We start from the raw sequence: 21945 nt of genomic DNA, 5'->3' as shown, positions 1-21945 counted from the left end.
TTGGCCTGAAGCTGATGGACACATCAACTGTAAATATTACTTTGCCTACAGGAATGAGGGTATATCCGTTTTCTAGTAGACGATAGATTCTTTTTATTGGTTCCTGTATTTCTTGTCCTTCCCTAGTAATCTAACTGTACCGTCTGAGAAAATGAAAGATGGACACTGAGTAGAAAGGATTCAAAACCTCAAAATTTATGTACAGATCCAGAGGCAATTCCCCTCCCACCTTCTTGATCACACTGTCACAGCTGTTCTGCACGGTCCAATTGGCGTTGTTTTTATTATTATTATTATTATTAGTAGTAGTAGTAGTATTTTTGGAGTAATATTGATGCACAGAGTTTCCAATAAGGCTGCTTAGCTCAGTGTTCCTGGGGAAAACGTAACCTATCCCACTACCTTAACAGAAACTTTGCCAGCGTAGATGGTGCTTTGGAGCACTACACACAAACGTGATGCACTACTTCTATGGCGAGTTTGATTGCGGTAGTCAAAGCAGATTCTTGAAACATACTAAAAAATTAGTGCTTTTATTAACAGTTTTACAAACAGAATCCATTGCTGTCTAGTTTCCTGAAGGATAGAACAAGCCATTTCTGTCATCATTTTGACATCATTTCCTTCTCTGTTTTTTTGTATTTCTGCTGATGAGCAGTTGCAAGTCCCAAGAGGGAGGGCTTAGTGTAATAAACAGGCAAAATGTTGCTAATTTGATAGTTTACTTTGCAACAACTTTCCTCTTGAAACGATGGCGATCCCGCAAGTTCCTATTACCTTGACTCAGAGTTCATCATGAAGAGTGTAAGGATCATTAATCTCCATGGAAAAAGAGACATTTTTTTTTTAAGTAAAAAAATATCAAATATAATAAATTTATGAAAGACCATTCACAACATATACAGTAAGTGTTACATTTTGCTACAGCAGCTGTGATTTTTTTTTTTCTTTTTAGAATGCAAGGTCATACATCGCCATAAGTAAACACACTAATATGAGTAAGACCTTAAATGAATGTATACAGCCAGGCTTTATCTGTGGATAGATATACACTGTGTTTACTGTTTTACAGTCTAGCATATTCTTATTCACACCATTGATATAACAGCTATGACCCTGCAAAGATTCTTTCTGTGCATATATAAATATAAATATTGAGCCAAGTCAAAATGAGCAGGGCCAAAGCTTATATGAGTTATTAGACTCCTGTAGTTAAGGGTAAAAACTCCATTGTTTCTTTTGCAACTAATTTTTAATAAGAAGGCTGCTTCAATCATTGTGTAGTTACAGCATTACATTCTGTAAACAATATTTTAAAGCATTCTAAACAAACGTTTAAACAATTGATTCCTTATCCTTGTCTGGTGAGAGAAGACAATCTATAGCCTCATCGCTTTTGCTCGAGTCCGTCATCTTCAGCTGGAGATTGTCACTCGTACCTCTGGTAACGCTGTCGTAGGATGGAGGGAAAGACGTGGAGGACAGAGTTTCTGATTTGTCTATTGGCCTGCCGTAGTTTTCGTTCATCATGAACGCAATAAGACCCTCCTTCTCGGGTGCATCGTCCTCGAAGATGCTGCCGTCAAAAGTTCTGTGCCGGTACAAGTAAGATGCCTGCTTCATGGAGCGCCGAAACAAATGTCTCCGGTAGGCCCGCTGGATGATGATGGCGGAGACCTCTTCTTGTTTCCGTCTGAGAGTTGTTGTAATCGGTTCGTAAGAGATCTTAGATGGATTCGCCGCCATGAACTTTTCTTCCATCTGTATTTTAAGGGCATCCATCTCTCCAGATTCTCCTAGCACCCTTTTTGTAAAAGCAAACAAAATATCCAAGCAATGGATCCTATCTCCACTGACCATGGGCAGATCCATTGCTATGAGTTTGATTTTGTTTGGTTTCGCTATGCGCAAAGGTTCTGACAGCGCATCTGCAAAGTCTGAAAGTGCAGAATACTCAATAAACTGAGTGGCTTCAGGGTCAAACTTCTCCCAGATTTCATAGAACATATCAAAATCATCCTCGCTTAGAGGCTCTGTACTTTCCTCAGTGGCTACACTGAAGTTCTCTAAAATAATGGCTATATACATGTTTACAACAATGAGAAATGATATAATGATATAAGTAACAAAGAATAAAATCCCTACGGCAGGGCTTCCGCAGTCTCCCTTTGAACCATTTGCATTCTGAAGGTTTGGGTCGCAATACGGTGGTCCGGTGTTTAAAATAGGGTTGAGAAGACCATCCCAGCCAGCTGACGTTGTGATTTGGAAGAGACAGAGCATGCTGTTAGCAAAGGTTTGGAAGTTGAACATATCATCAATCCCATGCTCCTTCTTAACATAGGCAAAGTTAGCCATGCCAAAAATGGCATATGAACATGACATACGGTGGTCCGGTGTTTAAAATAGGGTTGAGAAGACCATCCCAGCCAGCTGACGTTGTGATTTGGAAGAGACAGAGCATGCTGTTAGCAAAGGTTTGGAAGTTGAACATATCATCAATCCCATGCTCCTTCTTAACATAGGCAAAGTTAGCCATGCCAAAAATGGCATAAATGAACATGACCAGAAAAAGCAAGAGGCCAATGTTGAACAGAGCAGGTAGGGACATCATTAAGGCAAACAGGAGAGTTCGAATTCCTTTGGCTCCCCGGATGAGTCTTAGGATCCGGCCAATCCGAGCCAAGCGAATGACTCTGAAGAGTGTGGGCGAGAAGAAATATTTCTGGATGATGTCAGAAAGTACGGTGCCTTGAGAAGAAAAGAGACAAACAGTGAGTTAGTAGATGGGTAATAATTCCAGGCTTCCCTTTAAAGCAATCAGTCAGGATTATGGACAAAATCAATGAGAAGCTCCTCAAACTGGAAGACCTATGATAAGGGGAATGGCATTGTCATTAGTGTTTTCATGCCCATTTAATCCAGGCAAACTTTTGAGACTATGAGCACAGGTGTCAATGGTAGCCACAGTTTTATTAAGGGAAAGCTGGTCTATTGGGAATGAGAAACCAGCATCAACTCAGACAGGACATACCGATCTGCAGCTTTTGGTCAGGAATTTTGGTCATGACTTTTGGTCCCCTGAGCCATTTGTCCTGATTGTAGCTGGTCAGAATTTTTCTGATTTGACAATATTTTTGTCTGTAAAGTGTTTGTGAGTCAGCACTGAAAAGCTGGTGATCTGATTGCATCAGTCAATGAGAAGATGGCTCTGTTTTCCTAACATGACAGTTTTTCATTCACCTATTCCCTCCTTCAAAATGGAAACTGTATTGGAAGAGCCAAATTTCTGAGTTCCTTCTGCTCACTGGATCAGTTGATCATTGTCCAGTTGCTACTTTATTTCCAACTTCAATGAAAACTCTTTTGGCAGGATTTCAGATTCACAATTGACCTGCACTTCTGTAGCACCTAACATATGATCTATGGTTAGGGCTGCAGGACAGCAAAAGGCACAAATTAACAACTGCGCCTCTCTGTTTTGTCCCTTGGGTAGATAAGCATTCGGGGCTCCAGAGACGACAGGGCTGAGAACAGCCAGACTCACTGCACCTGTCTGAACCTGCCCTGAAGGGCTATTTCACACTGATGTAATAAAAAGTAAATAGCAAAAAAATAGCAGTCTGCATGTGCCCTTTTCATGTGGCTTTTTTACTTCTCTGTCTTTGGCTGTTCTGTAGAACTGGGGTTAAGCATATGATGCCAGTTCTGGACCATGTTTTATCACCAGGAACCATTAAGTGTACATCGAAACCAATACTGTGGTGTGATAGACCTCATAATTTCACTGATCACACAAGTTATTGTTAGGCAGTATTATGTTGTATTATTTAAATATTAAAAAAATATGCTTAGGATCTAATCCTCTGAGTTGAAAGTGTGTTTTATTGCATGAAGCCTTCAACTTTGTCTAATTAAATTTATGTCTGCCTTTTTAACTTTGCAGTGTGGGTGAAAATCTAGATTCACCTACCTACGATAGACAGAATCACAACGACAAAGTCAAATATGTTCCAGCCGTTGGTGAAGTAGTAGTGTCGCAGAGCCAGCATTTTGATGATGCACTCCCCAGTGAAGACAGCAACAAAAAGCATGTTGATTTTATGGAGGATGTTCACTTTTTCTTGACTTTGATCATCTGTTTCCACCATCATGGTAACCATGTTAAGGCAGATGAGAATCATGATGGAGACATCAAAAGCTTGTTTTGAGACGACATCAAAAATAAAACCTTGGTATTTGTTCTGGAGGAAAGGAGAAGATTTAGTTAGGAAATTTGAAGTGTGTCAAAATGATGACATCATTGTCTCCTGATTGATCAGAAAGTAGAGGAAAACAGAGAATGTACTGCTTCTGATTAGAACTTCATAAACATAAAGATGATGAGGAATGGTTGGATGATAGATTTTTCAAACCCATTTACTCCTAATGCTTCTTGGAAAAGCTGAAAAAAGACCTTGGACTGGGGCCATGAATTCATTCAATGCAGACATGTGGCCACTGCCATGACTGCATATGTAAATTGGACTTTTAGTCAATATTGCAGAACAATGGGAATTTTGTACCACACAGGTCGCTGGACTTGCAAATACTGTCCAAAATCAAAACATGTAAATACTAAGTGGCTTTCATCTGGAAGCAATCACTCTTCCTACACTGGGAAGTTGAATTGCATTCATTCTATTAAATAAATATTCAGCTATTACACATAGTTCAACTGAATTATGCCATTCTTACCAGTGGCCTTGGGATTGGCTTTTGAGGTTTCTTAGATCCCAACTTTTTCATTGCGTTATAATACTTTTTCTGTTCTTCTGTCATAAAGATATCCTGGCCACCTAAGTATAGGGTGAGAACAAAGCTATTACTTTTGATGAAAAGAGGTCCCTTGCCTCCATACAAAGTTCAGGGCTGCATCCTCTTCTATTTTCTTATTTCCCTTTTCATGTAGTTTTCATCAAAATATCTAAGAAGAGCTTGATGAGGTGCAGTGCTGGGAGCTGCTTATCGCATGGAAGCGAAGAGCAGGAGACACAGAGCAGTGCAGGCAACCAAGGAGGAGCAAGACTCAGATTCTGTCTGCACTCGAGGTAGATCCAGGGCAAGAGGGGGAAAGAGAAGAACCTCAGCCCTTTGTTTAGAGTCTACAAAGCAGCGAGAAACACAGCTCTCAGGCCAGGCTGCTCTTCCCTGACCCTGGCTGCACCTTGGGGCAGGGAGGCGATGGGTTGAGGTGATCAGCTTGCACTGCTCTGAGGGACGGTGGTGGTTGTGCACGGGGGACACCAGGGCGGTCTGTGCCCCTGCAGCAGAGTTTGTGCCAGAGATCCCGTTTACATGGAGCTGCTTCACTGCTTTCTGCGGGGGATATAATCCCCCAGCCTGTATTTTCAGGATGTTCATCCTATGGGGACATTAGGGGCTGCTACAACTCTGCTTCTGTAAAAGTTCTGCAAGGTGGTTTCTGCGGCTGTTCTGTCAATGCTAATCTTGAGGCTAATGTGGCAAAGCCACTCCTTATAAATCTATCCCTTGCCCTAGCCTCTGCAGCAATCACAAGGTGATGTGTAGCATATGCACTACTTATCTTTTTCTTTTGTTGGTTAAAATTGTCAATGATGACACCGATGAAGAGGTTCAATGTGAAGAAAGACCCGAAGATGATGAAAATCACAAAGTACAGGTACATGTATAAATTACATTCCCATTCAGGCTGCTCCTCACACTGCAAAGGGAAACGGGAAAATGTGAAAATGACACCATGTCTGCACATATCAAAATATTAATGCAGTTCAAAGAAAACTGTCCATTGGCAATAAAGATTATGAAACAGATAAACAGCGTAACTCCCACGAGCAGAGTCAGCGCTCCTCGGTCTCTGAAGTTTACTACTGGCATCTGCAATGCCACGGTCATTTCAGCCACGTTTCACAACACTATCACAGTGGTCACACTGCTCCGGAAAGTGCAACTTCAGAATAAATCCTATAAAATGATCTCAGTCTGAACCCAGAAGGGGAAAAGAATTAATTTTCTGATTATCCCTAATCTTATATGAACTATTGGTACTTATAAAAAGCAAAAGTATGATCGTAGTATAATTAAATGCTACTGAAAAACACTGTATTTAGAAGTACAATTTTTCTTTTATGAAGGGTGGTAATGAATAAGATCTCTTGATGAAGAACTGAGCAACGCAGTCCGATAGCCTCAAATCACATGTACCACATTTGACAAAAATGCTCAGATTTGCCCCACCAGCTCCAGGTATCTAACCAAGATGCCAGAAGCTCACATTTCCCTAAATGGCGTATTTTCTCATGTGTAACCCATGTGTTTCATTCAGCAGCAGGGAGGATACGCGCATGTGTACATGTAGTACAAGAATAAATCAACATCATGCGCTATGTTATGCAAAGGTACTTCTCTGCCCCTATGATGCCATGAGGTTTTTCCACCCCTTATTCATAGAATCATAGAATAGTTTGGGTTGGAAGGGACCTCTAAAGGTCATCTAGTCCAACCCCCCTGCCCTGGGCAGGGACATCTTCAACTAGATGAGGTTGCTCAGAGCCCCGTCCAACCTGACCTGGAATGTTTCCAGGGATGGGGCATCCACCACCTCTCTGGGCAACCTGTGCCGGTGCTTCACCACCCTCAGCATAAAAAAATTTCTTCCTTAACATCGAGTCTAAATCTACCCCCCTTTAGTTTAAAGCCATTCCCCCTTGTCCTAGGCTGCAATAAGGTCTCCCCAAAGCCTTCTCTTCTCCAGGCTGAACAACCCCAACTCTCTCAACCTTTCTTCAGAGGAGAGGTGTTCCATCCCCCTGAGCATTTTTGTGGCCCTCCTCTGGACCCGCTCCAACAGGTCCGTGTCTTTCTTATGCTGAGGGCTCCAGAGCTGGACGCAGTGCTGCAGGTGGGGTCTCAGCAGAGCAGAGGAGAGGGGCAGAATCCCCTCCCTCGACCTGCTGGCCATGCTGCTTGTGATGCAGCCCAGGATACGATTGGTTGCATCATCCTCCATTTAGGGCTTGACTCCCTGTTACTCAATTCAGCCTGTCAAATTCCCAATACCAGGCAGCTACCTCAAAAATTAACAGTAAGTGTAATCTTGTTCCTTTAATATTATTAAAAAGGGGAAAGGAGGCATCATCTCCTTCAATAAAATATAAACAAACCATATGTGATGTAGCAAGGGAAATGCCTTTTTTTTTTTTTTAGGAAACCTGAAAGCTGAATGGAATCTAGGTAGGAATTGGTTGCCAGCCCAGGGCAGTTACCAGCACCCAGAGCTCCAGCATGTCTTAAGCCAGAGCTGGAAGCACATATCAGCCTCTTTCCCTGGCAGGAGCTCCTCCACCCTCCTGGAGTGGAGCTGCTGGTTGAAGAGAAGAAACTTGCTCAAGGTGAAGATACAGGGAAGGTTGAGTTTGTGGGTTACAGAGGAGTGTAATTTAAACCCAACGCTTTTAAAGAGGTCTTATCATCAAAAGTTAGAGAATATGGCAGTCAATGGGGAGAATGGAAGAAACAGAGAGGATAATTTAAGTTTTTGGTAGACTCGGTCTCACCCTGGAGGTGCCTCTCTGTGCTAGGAGTTTTGCGGTATGAATAGGTAAATCAGTTGTGTAGAACTGAGGGCTGCATTTGTTTTAATCTCAGGGTCGTGATGCTTCAATACCAGCTGCAAAAAATGAAGGTCTGCAACTGTCTCAACCAGAGTAAGACAGGAACTGGCAACCTGCATGTATTTTTTGTTGTTATTGTTAAACGCCATGAATGCTGCAAAAGTCAATGGAAAAGGAAATGATTCATTTTCTTGTAGCGACCTACCTCTCGTGAATCCACTGCTGCATACATAATATCCATCCAACCTTTAAATGTGGCCTGAAAAACACCCCACAAAATACATAATTAAGCATATTAAATAAGCAATCTTGAAATGATGATATCACCTCTGTGATGAGTTTTCAAAATGCAATGTTGAGCATGTTCTTCACAGTTAATGAATTGCTTCTCCTTTAAAGCAATATGTACCCATGAATTTATGTTCATTTAGAGATTTAAAATCATTACAGAATGATTTTATCCTAGATTCTCTCATTCATGTTTTCTGATTTTCTGCAGTTGTAGGGATAAAAAGGAGAGAAAACATGGCAATTAAATCTTTGGAAGTTTTGACCTTAAGAAATTCAAGTAATGAAGAGATACGGCTACAGAGGACAATTCAGAGTGCTGTCCTGCACAAGTCTCGGACCAGGTGAGATGGATCCCATCTGTCTTGCTTGTTCAGACTAATGGGCAGTGACTACGTTGTAGGATCCCACTGAAGCTTGGATTCTGCCCTCTTTTAAAACGGGATAAATCAAGGCAATGTCAAAGCCCAGGGAGTAGCATAAATTGCAGCTGACTTTAAAGGAGCAAAGGCAATCAACACCTGCTGTGAGCCTGGCCCTGGAAACTCAATCTGCTTTACTGTTCAGATTTCATTTTTTTTAAAATCAAGGTTTTTAATTTTTGTTTTTAATTGTTTAAACAAGGAGGGATTCCACAGAAGTCAGTGTCTCTTACTGGAACCTGCAGTGGAGAAAGGGTAGTGACAACACTCCTAGGAGAAACACGTGGAAGTGATTTTTACTCTCCTGTAGCAAACCCATGACTCTTTGCTCTCAATATATACCTCTCATCAGACACAGCCTGATGCCAAACATACCTGGCATTAGGTCTGACTCTGGCCTAAGCCGCGTTGCCTTTATATTAGTTCTCTGGGGTTGTTTCTCATTTGATTTCTGATCCATTTAGACTTGCCCCGGATATAAAATCAGTGTGAGCAGATAATGAGGCATTTTTAAATGTATTGATTTAATCAGATTTACACTAGCATGCATGAAAGACCCAAGCCCAATATTTTTTTGAATCCTACTGACACTTAGGTTGAATTTTCTCCATGGTGTGCAGGCATGCAATTCCGGATAATGCTGATAGGAATATGGCCAGTGGTTCCAGGAGAAACACAGGCATTTGTGTTGAGCTAGGTACATCCTGCAGTTTTAGAAATGCTCCATTATACATTCTCTATTATTAAATTAAATCCCGGAGGTAACGCTGCCTTCCCATTTCCCTCTGAAGGCTACTGAGCCAAAGGAGAATGTCGTACAAGAGGTCAACTATATTTCTCATGAAAGTGTATATAAAATAATGTTTGAAAGGTTGCATTCATTTTTATCTACTGGTTGAAAGAGTTTAAACCCCCAAAATCAGAACCTGTTGGAAAACCTATTCCATGGTACTGTGTGTTAAAAACCACTTTAGCTGTAAAGTGTTTATAGGAATGATCAGCAGTTTTATTGAAACAAATAATTATTTGAACCTGTCATGCTGCTCCTCCTTAACTGTTCTAATGTTTTCCTTTTTTGCAGTTCTCTTTCTAATCTGATGAAAGATTTTCTGGTGTCATTACAGTCGCTTGCAGCTTCCAGCTCAAAGTGCCAATCAGGAAGGGTGGACGGGATGAAACAAGAAGTCCTTTTCCCTGTGGCACAAAATGATATGATCTTAGCCTGTACTTTTCTCCCACTTGGGAGGAAAGCTTTTCTCTTGAGTATCTATTTTACCCCTCGATGTGTACCACGGACACAAGAGACTCTACTGCAAGGCACAGTGGTTTATAGCGATAACAGATGAAGTGATCTGACAAAAATAAATATTAAGAGAATGAAGTACTGTGATTTTCTGTTTTTCCCAGTTGTCCAGAAGTAAGAGAATTAAAAATCCACAGGGCTTCTGGAAAGCTTCCCTAGACACTTCATCTGCAGAGGGTAAAAGATACTGAGAATGAAAGAAATATAACACTGGGGAAAGAAATTATTTATCTGGAATTAGTAACCACTTACACTCTGGATAAGGAAGTGACAAAATCTTCATGGGAGTGTTTGTGATATTATCCTGCCTGGAAGCTATCCAGAGAAACACCATTTTCTACTGAAACTGTCATGTGATGAGATTATCTACCGATAAACTCATCTTGGGGTGGGATTACATTTTGTTATTTGACTGGTGGTTAGAGCTGCAATGCAGTAAATTAGTGGGGAGGAGGATAGGTGGGATGGCACTAGCTGCCCTCAAACCATTTATTGTACAACCAAATGGTGCCTTAAAATAAAACAAGCCTTTAAATCTGCAAGGGGGATTTTTCTTCTAGAAAAGAACTGCAAGAGTGCAATAAAAATGGCTGCTTATGACATCAGAAATACTGGTCTTCGCATTTCTGAAATGCTTCGTTAAGCATTACTGTTGGTGAGAGAAACTTCTGAAAGCTAAAAGAGAGCCACCAACAGTACAACCAAACTACACATATTTAAGTTGGCTATGCTAACTCCACTCTCTGCTGGCTTTTCTGTTGAATTTTTCAGTTTGTTTGATTTCATCGTAGCTGCAATTTTATATCGAACATTGTTTTTACATTTGTTTTGCATTAAGACGATTTGCCAGGGAGGGCACCACCGAGCATTGGACCCACCAGAGCAGCCCAGAAGTCTGCACTGCGCTGGGCTATGCGGGCTCCATGGGTGCTGCCTCTGCTCCCCTTGAATTTCCACCAGTAATTCCTCATGGAAATACTGCTTATTCCTGATCTTTGGACACACGGAGAAATCTACCCTGGCACACCAATTTATGGTTTGTTCAGAAGCACAGATTTTTTGCACATTTTGCGTCCACAGTGAAAGTAAATTCTAACATTACGGTTTACAGAAGTACAAGAGGTCATGTAACTCAGTAACTTTAGACACACGCCGCTGTCTCATGACCATTTTGTAGCTGATTTATGAGCTCAGTCATGACTTTGAATCTGGCATGAGGGGTTGATTTAACTCTACAGCTCCTGATTGCTGTACTGGTCTAGGAGCGCTTCTGTTATCTTCCCATTCCTTATCTGGAGTCCCAGAGTGACAAAGAGTTGTAGGACATATTAGATGTAAGTCTGTTCCTGCCTAAGGAGAACTTCTCCAAGCAAGCCAGTTGCTGCGTGAGAGACCACTTGTTTTCTTGGTGTTCTTCAATAGATTGCTGAAATTTCAAGATAAGGTGCAAAAAAATATGTTGAGGTGATCATAACGTGAAGGAAAGGATTCTGCAAGGGAATTGCAAAACTCCTACTGGAAATTTAAGAACAATTCCTGTGTTCAGCTCAAATACAGATTTATAGAACACAGGTGCTGTGATCTGCAAAGCAATTCTGGGAATATAGAAAAAGCATTACTGAAGCACTGGGTCGTAGCAATAATTTTTTTCTAATAGATTAGGGTGTTAAGGGTGTTAAATCCCCAGAAGAGTGAATCATCCTTCTTGCAAATTAAAAAGTCATGATAATAAAGATCTTTTCCTCCCCGTGAATGAGGCATTTCTCTTGCTTGTAGAGTGAGCAGAGACTGCCTCCTATTTTAGTAATCTGTTGTGAGACGGCGCATTTGTTAGTTGGAGAAGGTTGAAACTTGACTGACCACTTCACATGAAAGTTTTCTCAGACTCATTAATTAAAAGTGGCATCTTCAGAACAACATGATGGATCCTAAACAAGGTAGGAAAAGAGCAAAGGATATCTGGGGAAAGTTTCATGCAGTTCTCAACTACGTTGTCAGAAAGTTTGCCTCTGGATAGTAGTAAGCCTTAAAGTTTCCATAGTAGGAACTTCTTATTTCTTTCAAGGATGCTGTAGAAGTGAAGACAGAGCAGACAGGTTTGTTTTACATATTTCCATCTGGATTTTCAGACACATTCAGGCATCCAAAGGTAACTTCAGAGTCATTTAAAGGGTGTGTTGCAGCAGCTGAAAATGTCAACAGTCAAAAGACAAGTCCCACTTAAAAGCTCATATTTTGGATCCCGGAAGGTTGTAACCAAAATGCTTATCTCATCATTGCCATGCACTGTCTCAGTGTGCACAAAGATGCATCGATGTGTCTGGCTCTTTAGGGGAGCTGAGCTGTTAACTGATCCCCTACAGTTCCTATGGTAGTTTGCTCATGAAATGTGACTCCACACGGAGTATATTTGGCAAGGAGCACCTGTAACCGACACTCCTTGGCTGGAGTCTGGCAAAAGTTATCCAGATGTTTAGGTCCCTTCTCTGCGGCTGTCATCTTTACACTTTATTGCCTAAGGTTGTCGTTAGCAGCAGACATAAGAGCTCCAGGTGCAGGATGAAAGTTAAAATCAATCCCCTAATGGCATCTGGCTCCTGCCCTTCCTCGTGGAAGAAGGAGCCAGCACCTGCCATAGAAGCTGAGCAAGGTTTTAGGGTTCCCTCATTTCCTGCCATAATCAGTTTGTCCAGCCTGCACAGGCTGTACATTTATGGCACTGCTTTTGTACTTCTGCAACTGGAAAACCTACTTCTCTGCTATCCAACACAGGATCACAGTTTTGAAAGAAACCTGCAGGGTTACCAAGTCCATTTTCAGCTGGAAAACAGCAGTACTAGACCATCCCTTCATAAATGTGCTGAGATCCACCTTACAACCAGTTATGTTTTTGCTGCCATCACTGATCCCAACAGAAGGGAGTCCCACCTGCTGAATGAAGCTGCTATCACCAGTGTCAAGTGCCCAGGAACTGATACTGCAGAACAGGAGAAGAGATTGCGTCAGGATACTCCTTAGGCAATGCCAATTTATGAAAAGTTGCAGATTTTCAGAAAGCTGGAGCTTGAGTCTTATAATAGAAATGGTGAAGAAATAACTACTCCGATGGAGTTTTTTCACCAAACAAACTAGGCATCCGCTATGCAGTCATGGAGGAAATAAGAAGCTCCAGGTGAAGCATAATATTTTAAACCTAAAAATTTTTGCTCAGCTAGATTGGATCTTTAAATAGAAGACAAAGAAAGCACTATATAGAATGGAAAATCTAATTAAAGACGTTCAAAGTGAATTAATCTACCCTGCATGGGTGAGCTGAATATCATAATTACATGCAAAAGATAAAAGCTCTTGCTATCAGCAAGTTCAGCTTTATGTCATGGAAAGAACCAAAAGTGGTTGTGCCCATTCTAACCTTTCTGCTTTCCAGAGGGTGTGAAAGCAAAGACTCGATGGACAGCGGTCAGAAATCTCAAACTCAAGTGTATGTGTACCAGGAACAGAGTATATAAGGATAAGCATTTCTACAAGAAAGGAAAGCTACTTCATGGAGCTATTTCATGCATCTGTGACAGAGAAAAAAAAGTTCTGGGAGAAAGCAAATTTGCATCACGGGAAAGAGAAGGCTGGCAGATCTGATGGGGGACCTGTGGGGCTCATGCCCTCTTGGAAGGGCAGGTGGGGGTCCAGGGCAGTACCCTACTGCATAGCAAAGGGTGGATGTCTATACGTGACAACTGAATTGAGCTCCTAGCATGCAAGTTTTTGTCCCAGAAGCAAGGAATGCCATCACAGGTGCTTCAAGACGGTAACCTCCCTGTCCAAGGATGTAGCGAGGGACTTGTTTCACTCTGTGTATATAAAATGCAACCCAACAAACACTCCTAGTGCGTATCCAGCCCTTGTCATCACTAGGCTTCGGAACAAATTAGGAACAACAGAAATAAGTATCATTACCACTATTTCACATGAGGGCCCCATGGAATTGAAACACAAAGCAATTTGTCTAAAATCACTCAGCAGTCCGGTGGCAGAGCCTGGACAAGAAGATGGAGTCTCCCGTGGCTCTATCCATTGGGTTGTGCTGCGTCACAACAGTAAATCTCTGTGCATACAACCCGTTTATCCATGTTTTACATTTGCTGCTGAAAAAGTTTGTAAAAGTGGCTTACTTCTGTCTTTATAGATCAAATATTGCCATCATCTTTGAACCTCAACAATCTCTTCTCTGATATGCTCTCGCCACCTTTCCAGAGAGACCAGGCTGCATGGAGTTACAGCAATCTGATCACCATCATGTTTCAGTTAGGTTCAATCTGACTCATTATGTTTAGCAGGTGGAAATGTGGTGAGGAACCAGCATGAGAGGCACCAGTGTCGTTCTTGAACATCTCCATGGAAGGTGAGAAGAGGACTGTAAATTAAGATTCCTCTGTGACTCCAGCTTTATGCAATAAATTCAGCTGAGTAACTGAAGGTACTGTGACTTCATTTTTTTTCCCAGCAGGGTATAGTGAAGTCCCAGGCAGTTCAGGAAGGCCAGTGCACTCTGTCTGCATGAACAGTCCTTCCTGGACCATGACTTTTTGTTTCTGGAACTGAACTTTGCTCTGGATTACAATAGTGACAAAATGGTCTTTAGTTCACCTCAATATTCCAATCACCTCCCAGAGGACTACATTGTGATGCACTAGAAACTCAAATTAAAACCAGAAGCTGCCATAAATATCTCTAGGGCAAATTAATATGCCAAGTATGACTCATTTACACTTGAGGAAAGGCATTCCCCTGATAGGTAAAGCTGAAAAACCCAGAAAAACACAGAGGTTAACCTGAGCCTTTAAGCTGATGAGTTCAATGGGAACAAGGAACATTTGCCCATTAGTTTAGTTTCTGGTGGTCATACTTACCACTTGTAGCAGAGCCAGGTACCCAGCACCAACATTATCGAAGTTAACTTTAACTTTTGTCCAGTAAAACGTGCCTGACACGTTATAAAGTATACAGTCACTCATGTTGTTAATAATTTTAGAGTCTAAAGGCATATCTCCTTCTGTCTTATTAATGCACTTCCCAAATTTCCCAGCAAACAGGTTCACTCCCATGATGCTAAAGATGAGCCAGAAGATGAGGCAGACCAGCAGAACATTCATGATGGAAGGGATGGCTCCCACGAGGGCGTTGACCACCACCTTGGGTGAAACGGGAGAGAGAAAACAGAATTAATGTCAGCATTTATATAGACACTTTGCTAACAAGCTGTTGTGCACCCGTGATTGACTAGGCTGAACCCTCACACGGTGACAGGTGGATAACTACTAACACTACCTAAGGAGCCAGACCACCATTAAAGGCTTCACACATGATTATTTTTTTGCTTTTGTAATTGAAGGGCTAATCTGTTGGCATCCCACCCATGGGATGATGTTTTTTCAAGAGGAATCTTTTAATTCAGGAGCAATCTGTGAAGTCATCATGACATCTTAGATCCTACTGGATAATACACTTCAGTCAAACCATCCCTAATAATCATACGATTAGTTGGAAATGGCTGGGGTACATCACAGTGTCTCAAAATAGACCAAAAATTTTTTCTTAAATCTTTTACTGAACTCAGGCCTCCATAGTCCTTAGGTTGTGAACTCTAGCTGTGATAAATTTTGCTTATTTAAATCATAACTGCTTGAGACATACTGTACTAAGCCAACTTCCCCTGTTTGATCAGTATGCATGATTAAAACAGTGAAACCATTCTAAGTTAACAAAAAATGTATTATTTTTTCCTGTGACATGCTGTAAAGTTCCTACACACCAACCCAGGCAGGGCTGTAAACTCCAGCGTAAAACCATACATTTTCTGAGGGAAGCACACTACCAAAAAATGTAGTTTTCCCCTTCCTAAGTCAGCAAGGTGTCTCCATATTCCCAGCTTTTGGAGATGCTGCCATTGCACGGTCCAGGCAAAGCTGCCTGACAGCATTGCTGCAGACACCAGCCCCACTACATGAATTTGTCTCCATCTCTGTCTCATACTTTGGAGATTAAAATCTGTTAGACAGATACTAAGCTCTTCCTCTTCTCCATCTACATTTCTGAAACTGAGACAAGGTGATATTGATCCATAAAAATTAAATTTTATTCAGTTGTGAAGCTGATTATGGAAAATGTCAGCTCTTGTTTTCTCTCGTATTAGTGTCCAATTTTCTGACAAGTTAATAATGTAACATTCGTTTCCCCATCATTTTTGCATTGCTGAGGAAGAAAAATACCCGGAAGAGTGAAACAGTTTTCATGCATGTATAGCAGCAGCTTCATCTACAATATACAATATAAAATTATGTAGATCTTTCAAAACCCAGATTTATATTTTGTGCATTTATGAATGAAGCTAATTTTCACACAGGAAAAGATGCTTGACCAATTTTTTTTTTTTCCTGTATAGGCCCACTAGTGATGACTTTTCAATTTCTTTCGGGTTTTTTTTTTTTGCTAATTTTATCTTTTAGTTTTGGATGTTAATCAATTTCTAACTTCATTGTTTTAAGACCAAATTTACTGCGTTAACCAAAATGCCAAATAATTTCCAAATCAAGGGCATATTTGGATACAGCCTCTTGTCAATGTAGCTTTCATTTGCTGCTATGCGGGACAATATTTTTGCTCAATTTTAATCCATGCAGCACAAAGCCGCTGCGTTTATGTTACATATGCTGCTGAACCCAGCTCCCACCCACAAGCCCTGTGACAGGACACAGACATCCCGGTTTCAGCAGCGCAAGCGATGGCCATGCCTGCATCCTGCTTTTTTCCTTCTGCTGAATTATGTTCAATGGCTTGTAGATAACAAAACACGACATGAGGCTGGAGCAAATCCTGTAACACCTCTCCGAATGAAATATTAACAGGGGGTTTCATTCTTCTTTCACTGCTTCTGCTCTTACACCAGCCTGATGCCATTTGGTCTGCTGGAAGCACTCCTGATTTGCACTGAGACAAGTGAGAGGACTTAAAGACCTGAATACATAAAGGCAAGTTATTATAATAAATTCATGTTAAAAGTTCAGCTGCAAACCTTGCCGTGGAAACGGCTGAAGTTTTGTTGCATCTAGGAATAGCAACATATATAGCCATGTATGAGAAAAGGTTTCATACCTCTTGATTTCCATCAATACCTTTATAGGAGAAACCACCTTCCAGGTGCCTTCTTTAGGGATAGCCGAGAAACTGAGCCACCTTCTGCCCTAAGCCACAGTGGTGCAAATCTATAGCTTGTGGTCCAGCTGTAGATTTGGTGGCCCAGCTCTCCTGATCTCATGGGCCACCTTTTCAGCCGCAGCTGATTCAGATTTTAAATCCACAAATAGACTTGCACGATGCGTTAATACTCCCTTTGCCACAGCAGAGCCCACCAGACTTGCCGCAGTAATTTCAGGCCCAGGCTTTAACTCCTACCCAAGCCTGGGCACAGCTTTTGCAAAGACGTCTAATTTACAGTGTCATGATTTCAAATAACAGACAAAAATTTTATTATTAGATAATCTGTTCCTGGTGTCCTTTGCCCTCACTGTTAGAAACAGGTGCTATATTTTTAGGTTGAATTTGTTGAACCTGAGGCACTAGTCATCTGCTGTTAGACATCTTGTCCTATCATTCCTGTCTTCACTGCGGGTGAGTTGCCACTGAACATTGCTTTAGGTAATTAAAAAACCAGAGCTTCTTTCTAACAGTCATCATTCCTTCAGATTTCTAATCATGCTGCAGAGACTTTCCCATTTTTAACACTCCATTTCCAGCAGTTTGGTGGAATTCCAGTATTGAAGCACTGCCCTATCCCTCTGCTTGCTGGGTTATTTCCCTGCGTATTGAGGGATAGTATTAGTCACCTTATTTATCAGAGCTGTCCAAAAGCTTGTGTCCTGTTGAATGGTCATCCTGATCCCTAAGTCTTTCTCAGCCACTGTTTTCCAAGAAACATCCCCCAGAGTGACCTACTTTCCTCCTCCCGAGGTGTATGATGTATGTGGTTTTATTAAAATGCATGTTGTACCATTGATCTGTTTTTCACTGTGATCCAGATCCGTCAGTATAATTCCCTTATCCGTAATATCACTTACTCCACTCACTTTGTGTGTTGTCAGCAAAGATTTTATATTTTCTTCCAGATGCTGTTAAAGTCCAGATTAAGGACAGTTCTTATTCTGAAGGATCCCTAACCCTGAGACACTCATCACCGAATTTACAGTGTCATCACTGTTTACAATTACTTTTTGAGATCCATCACCCGTTTTAAATTAATTTAAAATATGTTTACTTGGCTTGGTACAAAGCTCATGTTTTCATCACGATGTCCCGTAGTATCAGATTCCTCTCTGAAATCTAAGGATATTATATCAGTGCAGTTACCGTCATCAGCATAATTTGTAATCAAATCAAAGGACCATATCAGTTTTACAAGAACTATTCCCATGAAATCATGCTAACTAGCATTAATTATGCTATTTCTTTCCTGCATGGATCTTGTAGCAGCCTCACCATGACTTTGCCTAGTATCATTTTCACATTAAATGGTCTATCATCATCCTACTCATCCTTTTAAAATACTGCAATAACCTCCCTTGCTGGGAAGAAACTTGCAGGGAAATGGCACCTCTGAAATAATTCCCTGATGGACAACAAATGAGGAGACATGGGAGACTTCATGATTCGGGACAGGCAGACCTACGTTAGTTTACGCCGGGCTCTAATATCGTCTGGAAAGCGGTGGGTGACGCAGGGTGGTGGCACGTGCATGGCACCCCCAGGGTCTGCAGTAACTGTCAGGTGGGATACTGGTCTTACCGGCGTCTTTTTTGGGGGCGGAAAGGCAAGACGGCAACAGTTCAGCCTTATTTTGCAGAACTCTCATGGGATGGGAGCTGCTGAGACTTGTGTCAAACTCGGACAGGTCCCAGCCTGTTTGAAGACAGGGAAAGGACTGAAGTCTGATGGTGACGGGTCCTCTTGGCCATCCAAGTGCTACTCTCTGCCTTTGCCTCAGGACTAATTGTTTCCAAAATTTAGGTACAGGGTCAATGAAATAAGTCTCTTACTGCCATATAAATGAGAACTTTCTTGTTCTAGCCATGCAGAAATCTTTCAGTTATTCAAGAAAAATACATTATAATAAAGCAAACTATTATTATTTTCTTACTGTCAGTGTTTGCTTCTCAACATTATCATTATTTAATCCATCACTGTGCTGGCAATTTTCCTGTGCATTCTGGAGCATATGAACTCCTAATAATGAAAGGTCTAACTGTCCCTAGTCATGTTAAATGTGGTTAGACAAACTAAAAATAAAATGATTTGATTTTCCAATAGCACGTATTCTCAATTACACTTTATCATAGTTTACAAGCTAATTCACTACCTCCGATAGCTCAGAAAGACTGAATATATTTCGGCTGCAGCAATGGTAGAGGGAAGAAAAGGGATGTTGAGTCAGGGACCAGGGGAGCCTACAAGTATGAGCATGTTAGGAAGAAAACTTGCTGGGCTGATCTGTGTGTCTGCGCCATGTAGGATCTCCACCAAGCCAGCCTCCTGCTATTCTCAGAAAGCCTCTCGATAGAGATGTGAACTTTTTCACGTTATTTCTTTCCTATTTCAGTCTCACTTTTCCAATGCTTTGGGCTAGTCTTCCCACTGCTTTTCAGGTTTGAATCCAATTTAGTTAAACTGATGCAAAGTCATGAGTGAACATTCTTACATCAGCTTAGAATATGTTAAAAGGGTTTCGTTTAAACTTGCAAATCCACCAGTAGAAGCTAAGCCTTCATAAGCCAGATTTAAATTGATTTGAGAGAGTCCATGCACAAATCACTCTGGTAGTTAAACTAGTGCAGCTTTTGCTGATATCAACGTTTGCTCAATTTGCATATGTTTAATAAAGACTTGGAGTGAGGTCATCAGATGACATAGGAGTGAGAGCTTTAATTAACATCAGTAGTGCAACATCACTTTGTGCCAGCTGAGGGTCTGCAGTTTGCTTTTGTTTTATTTTGTGAATAACCTTTAAAATATTGCCTGTGTTTGCTGAAAAGATCGTGGTGAACAAAGCAATTCAGGTTTGGGTGCCCAGATGAATAGAGCCTCCTGAATCTTTTTGTCTTAGCACTAACACAGAGGACAGTGGTCTGCAACTAGATTTGTCTGATCTTCATCCCCAAAAATAATGTGATTTAGATAATCACGAGGTCTGTGGGACAAAGGCATAGATCCTCGGTTCTGGTCATCCACAGAACAGGCAAAGTATGGGCACAGGATTTTCATAAATTGCTCTATCACCATATTTCCTGGGTTATCTCAGTCGTTAGGCTCTCTAGTCTTCAGTCTGTCTTACTGCAAGGGTATTGCAATGAGAACAGTTAATTGCCAGGAGCTCAGTGCATGAACCACACATTTTAGTCACTGATGATTCAGACCAAAATTTTGTCTACGGGAAATCTTTACCCTGAATATACCTCAGTATGAAAGCTGTAGCATTTTCTTTGGCCTAGTGGAGACATTTGGGATCATCAGACAATGTAAGTTGTTTTACGTGTCATTTTGTCACAGATTTGCTTTATCTTACTATGCAGTCTGCAAGATTAGCAGTAACCTCAGCTCATACAGAACACAGTTGTCATCATCTGCAAGTCATGCACGGTGAAGGAGTTAAATAAAGTGCTTATCTAGACAATAATTGATTAGTGTAGCAGGTAGGCTTAACAAATAAACAGGTATGTATGCTGTGCGGATATAGCCATGCCGGCAAAGGAATGCAGAAGGGAAAGAGATTGATGCACGAGATGGATGCACGAGACAGAGCAACAAACACAAGCTACAGGGTTTTAATGTTAATCCTAACATTCCATATTAAAACTGCAATCTGTTCAAAGGAAAGATTTTATATAATCATTCATTTGCTTTCCCTATCTTTAGCATTTCTAATTTTTGCTTTAATTATTAGTGAAAAAGTCCTTAAGAACTTTCCCAGTCAGTCTCATTTTAATACTTGTCAAAAGCAGGGAGCAAACTTGTAGCTTGGTTATTCCCCTGATACGCCTTATAATTGAGAGGTAATTGTTAGCCAGATGCTTCCTCGGCCAAAAAGCTGTTTTTTAAAGCACAATATGACAAGTTTGGCAGCAGGATTAGTTTATCATTAAATCCACCAGAGGATAAAGCTGTAGTGGTACAATTGCAATCAAGACAAAGGAGGGATTTCTGATTGTGTTGTTTTGATACAGCATTATCATTCATTTCCTTTTGCAGACCAAATGAAGACAAAACCACATGCAACTGTTCCCTGTTACATGCTTGATGTCACACAGTTGAGCTTTGATCGATGCTTTATATACTCTTACCCTCATCCCTTCAAATCGTGACAATGCTCTTAATGGTCGCAGGGCTCGGAGGGTCCTGAGGGATTTAATGGGACCCATCTCGGAGTATCCAAGTGTACTGGCAATGAGGCTTATTAAAGAGACCTGAATGGAGACACAAAGCATAAATCCAGTCTGTTAGTACACTCCTGCCATTTTCCTTCTCTTCTGACTTTCCTTCCTGAAAAGAAACATCTGGTTAGTTGGAAACAGCTGGAACAGTGGGGAAAGAAAAACAACCCTTAAATGGAAGTCATTAAATTAGACCAACACAGAAAAAAGGAGGTTTTTACATCCACGCATATACATAACTCTTACCAACTCACAAACCCTTTGTTTCCAGATTAATGCAAAAATTTATAGAAATACAGACTTTCAAAGATGTCAGTTTTCTTTTAACTAAGCACACAGAAATCCTCTTAATGTCAGGTTGCGCAAAGTTGATGAGAAAAGAGATCATCGTTACAAAACCACCGCTCTGTGACGCCCGCGCTGTAGGTTTCCTGTACGCTCCTCAAGGTGTGTGTATCTTCCACTATTGAAAATATGATGAGTCACGTAAGTGTTATAATTTAGGGCTTTCTGGATGAAAGCACCTGTAAGATCTAACCATTTCCAGCAGAGATAAAAGATTTTAGCATTACCATTCAATTACCAATCTTAAGTCCTTACTAATTAGAAACAAGTCCTCTAGATTGCTGATAGACATGACTTTATACCATAGACTCTAAAAGAGTGATGTGCATGTCTCTTTGATTCTGCACTTTTTCACTTTTTCTGGTTCCTACACAGCCTCTAAGGGAGAAAGAAACTTGACAGGTGCTCAATGTTGAGGTTCATACCTCTCAAAGACTATTTCTTTGAAATAAACTATATTTTTCCAAAACTGGTGACAG

At 41.0% G+C, this 21945-nt stretch overlaps 1 protein-coding gene across 2 annotated transcripts in view; it reads right to left on the bottom strand.

Moving 5' to 3' along the window:
- Window positions 1-1335: 1335 nt before the first annotated feature.
- Window positions 1336-21945, bottom strand: part of LOC103905978 (sodium channel protein type 5 subunit alpha) — a 177414-nt gene continuing 156804 nt past the window's right edge. For both annotated transcript variants that reach the window (XM_009287793.1, XM_009287794.1), the window contains exons 21-28: window positions 21032-21154; window positions 14555-14836; window positions 7840-7893; window positions 5584-5725; window positions 4738-4838; window positions 3974-4244; window positions 2422-2751; window positions 1336-2252 (exon numbers count right to left, since the gene is read on the bottom strand). In XM_009287793.1, coding sequence (XP_009286068.1) covers window positions 1336-2252; window positions 2422-2751; window positions 3974-4244; window positions 4738-4838; window positions 5584-5725; window positions 7840-7893; window positions 14555-14836; window positions 21032-21154 — 2220 coding nt within the window. The remainder of the gene's footprint in view (window positions 2253-2421; window positions 2752-3973; window positions 4245-4737; window positions 4839-5583; window positions 5726-7839; window positions 7894-14554; window positions 14837-21031; window positions 21155-21945) is intronic.

Source organism: Aptenodytes forsteri, unplaced genomic scaffold (genome assembly GCF_000699145.1).
Source record: "Aptenodytes forsteri isolate BGI_AS27 unplaced genomic scaffold, ASM69914v1 Scaffold296, whole genome shotgun sequence".
NCBI lineage: Eukaryota > Metazoa > Chordata > Aves > Sphenisciformes > Spheniscidae > Aptenodytes > Aptenodytes forsteri.
This window is presented reverse-complemented; position numbering and strand designations above follow the sequence as displayed.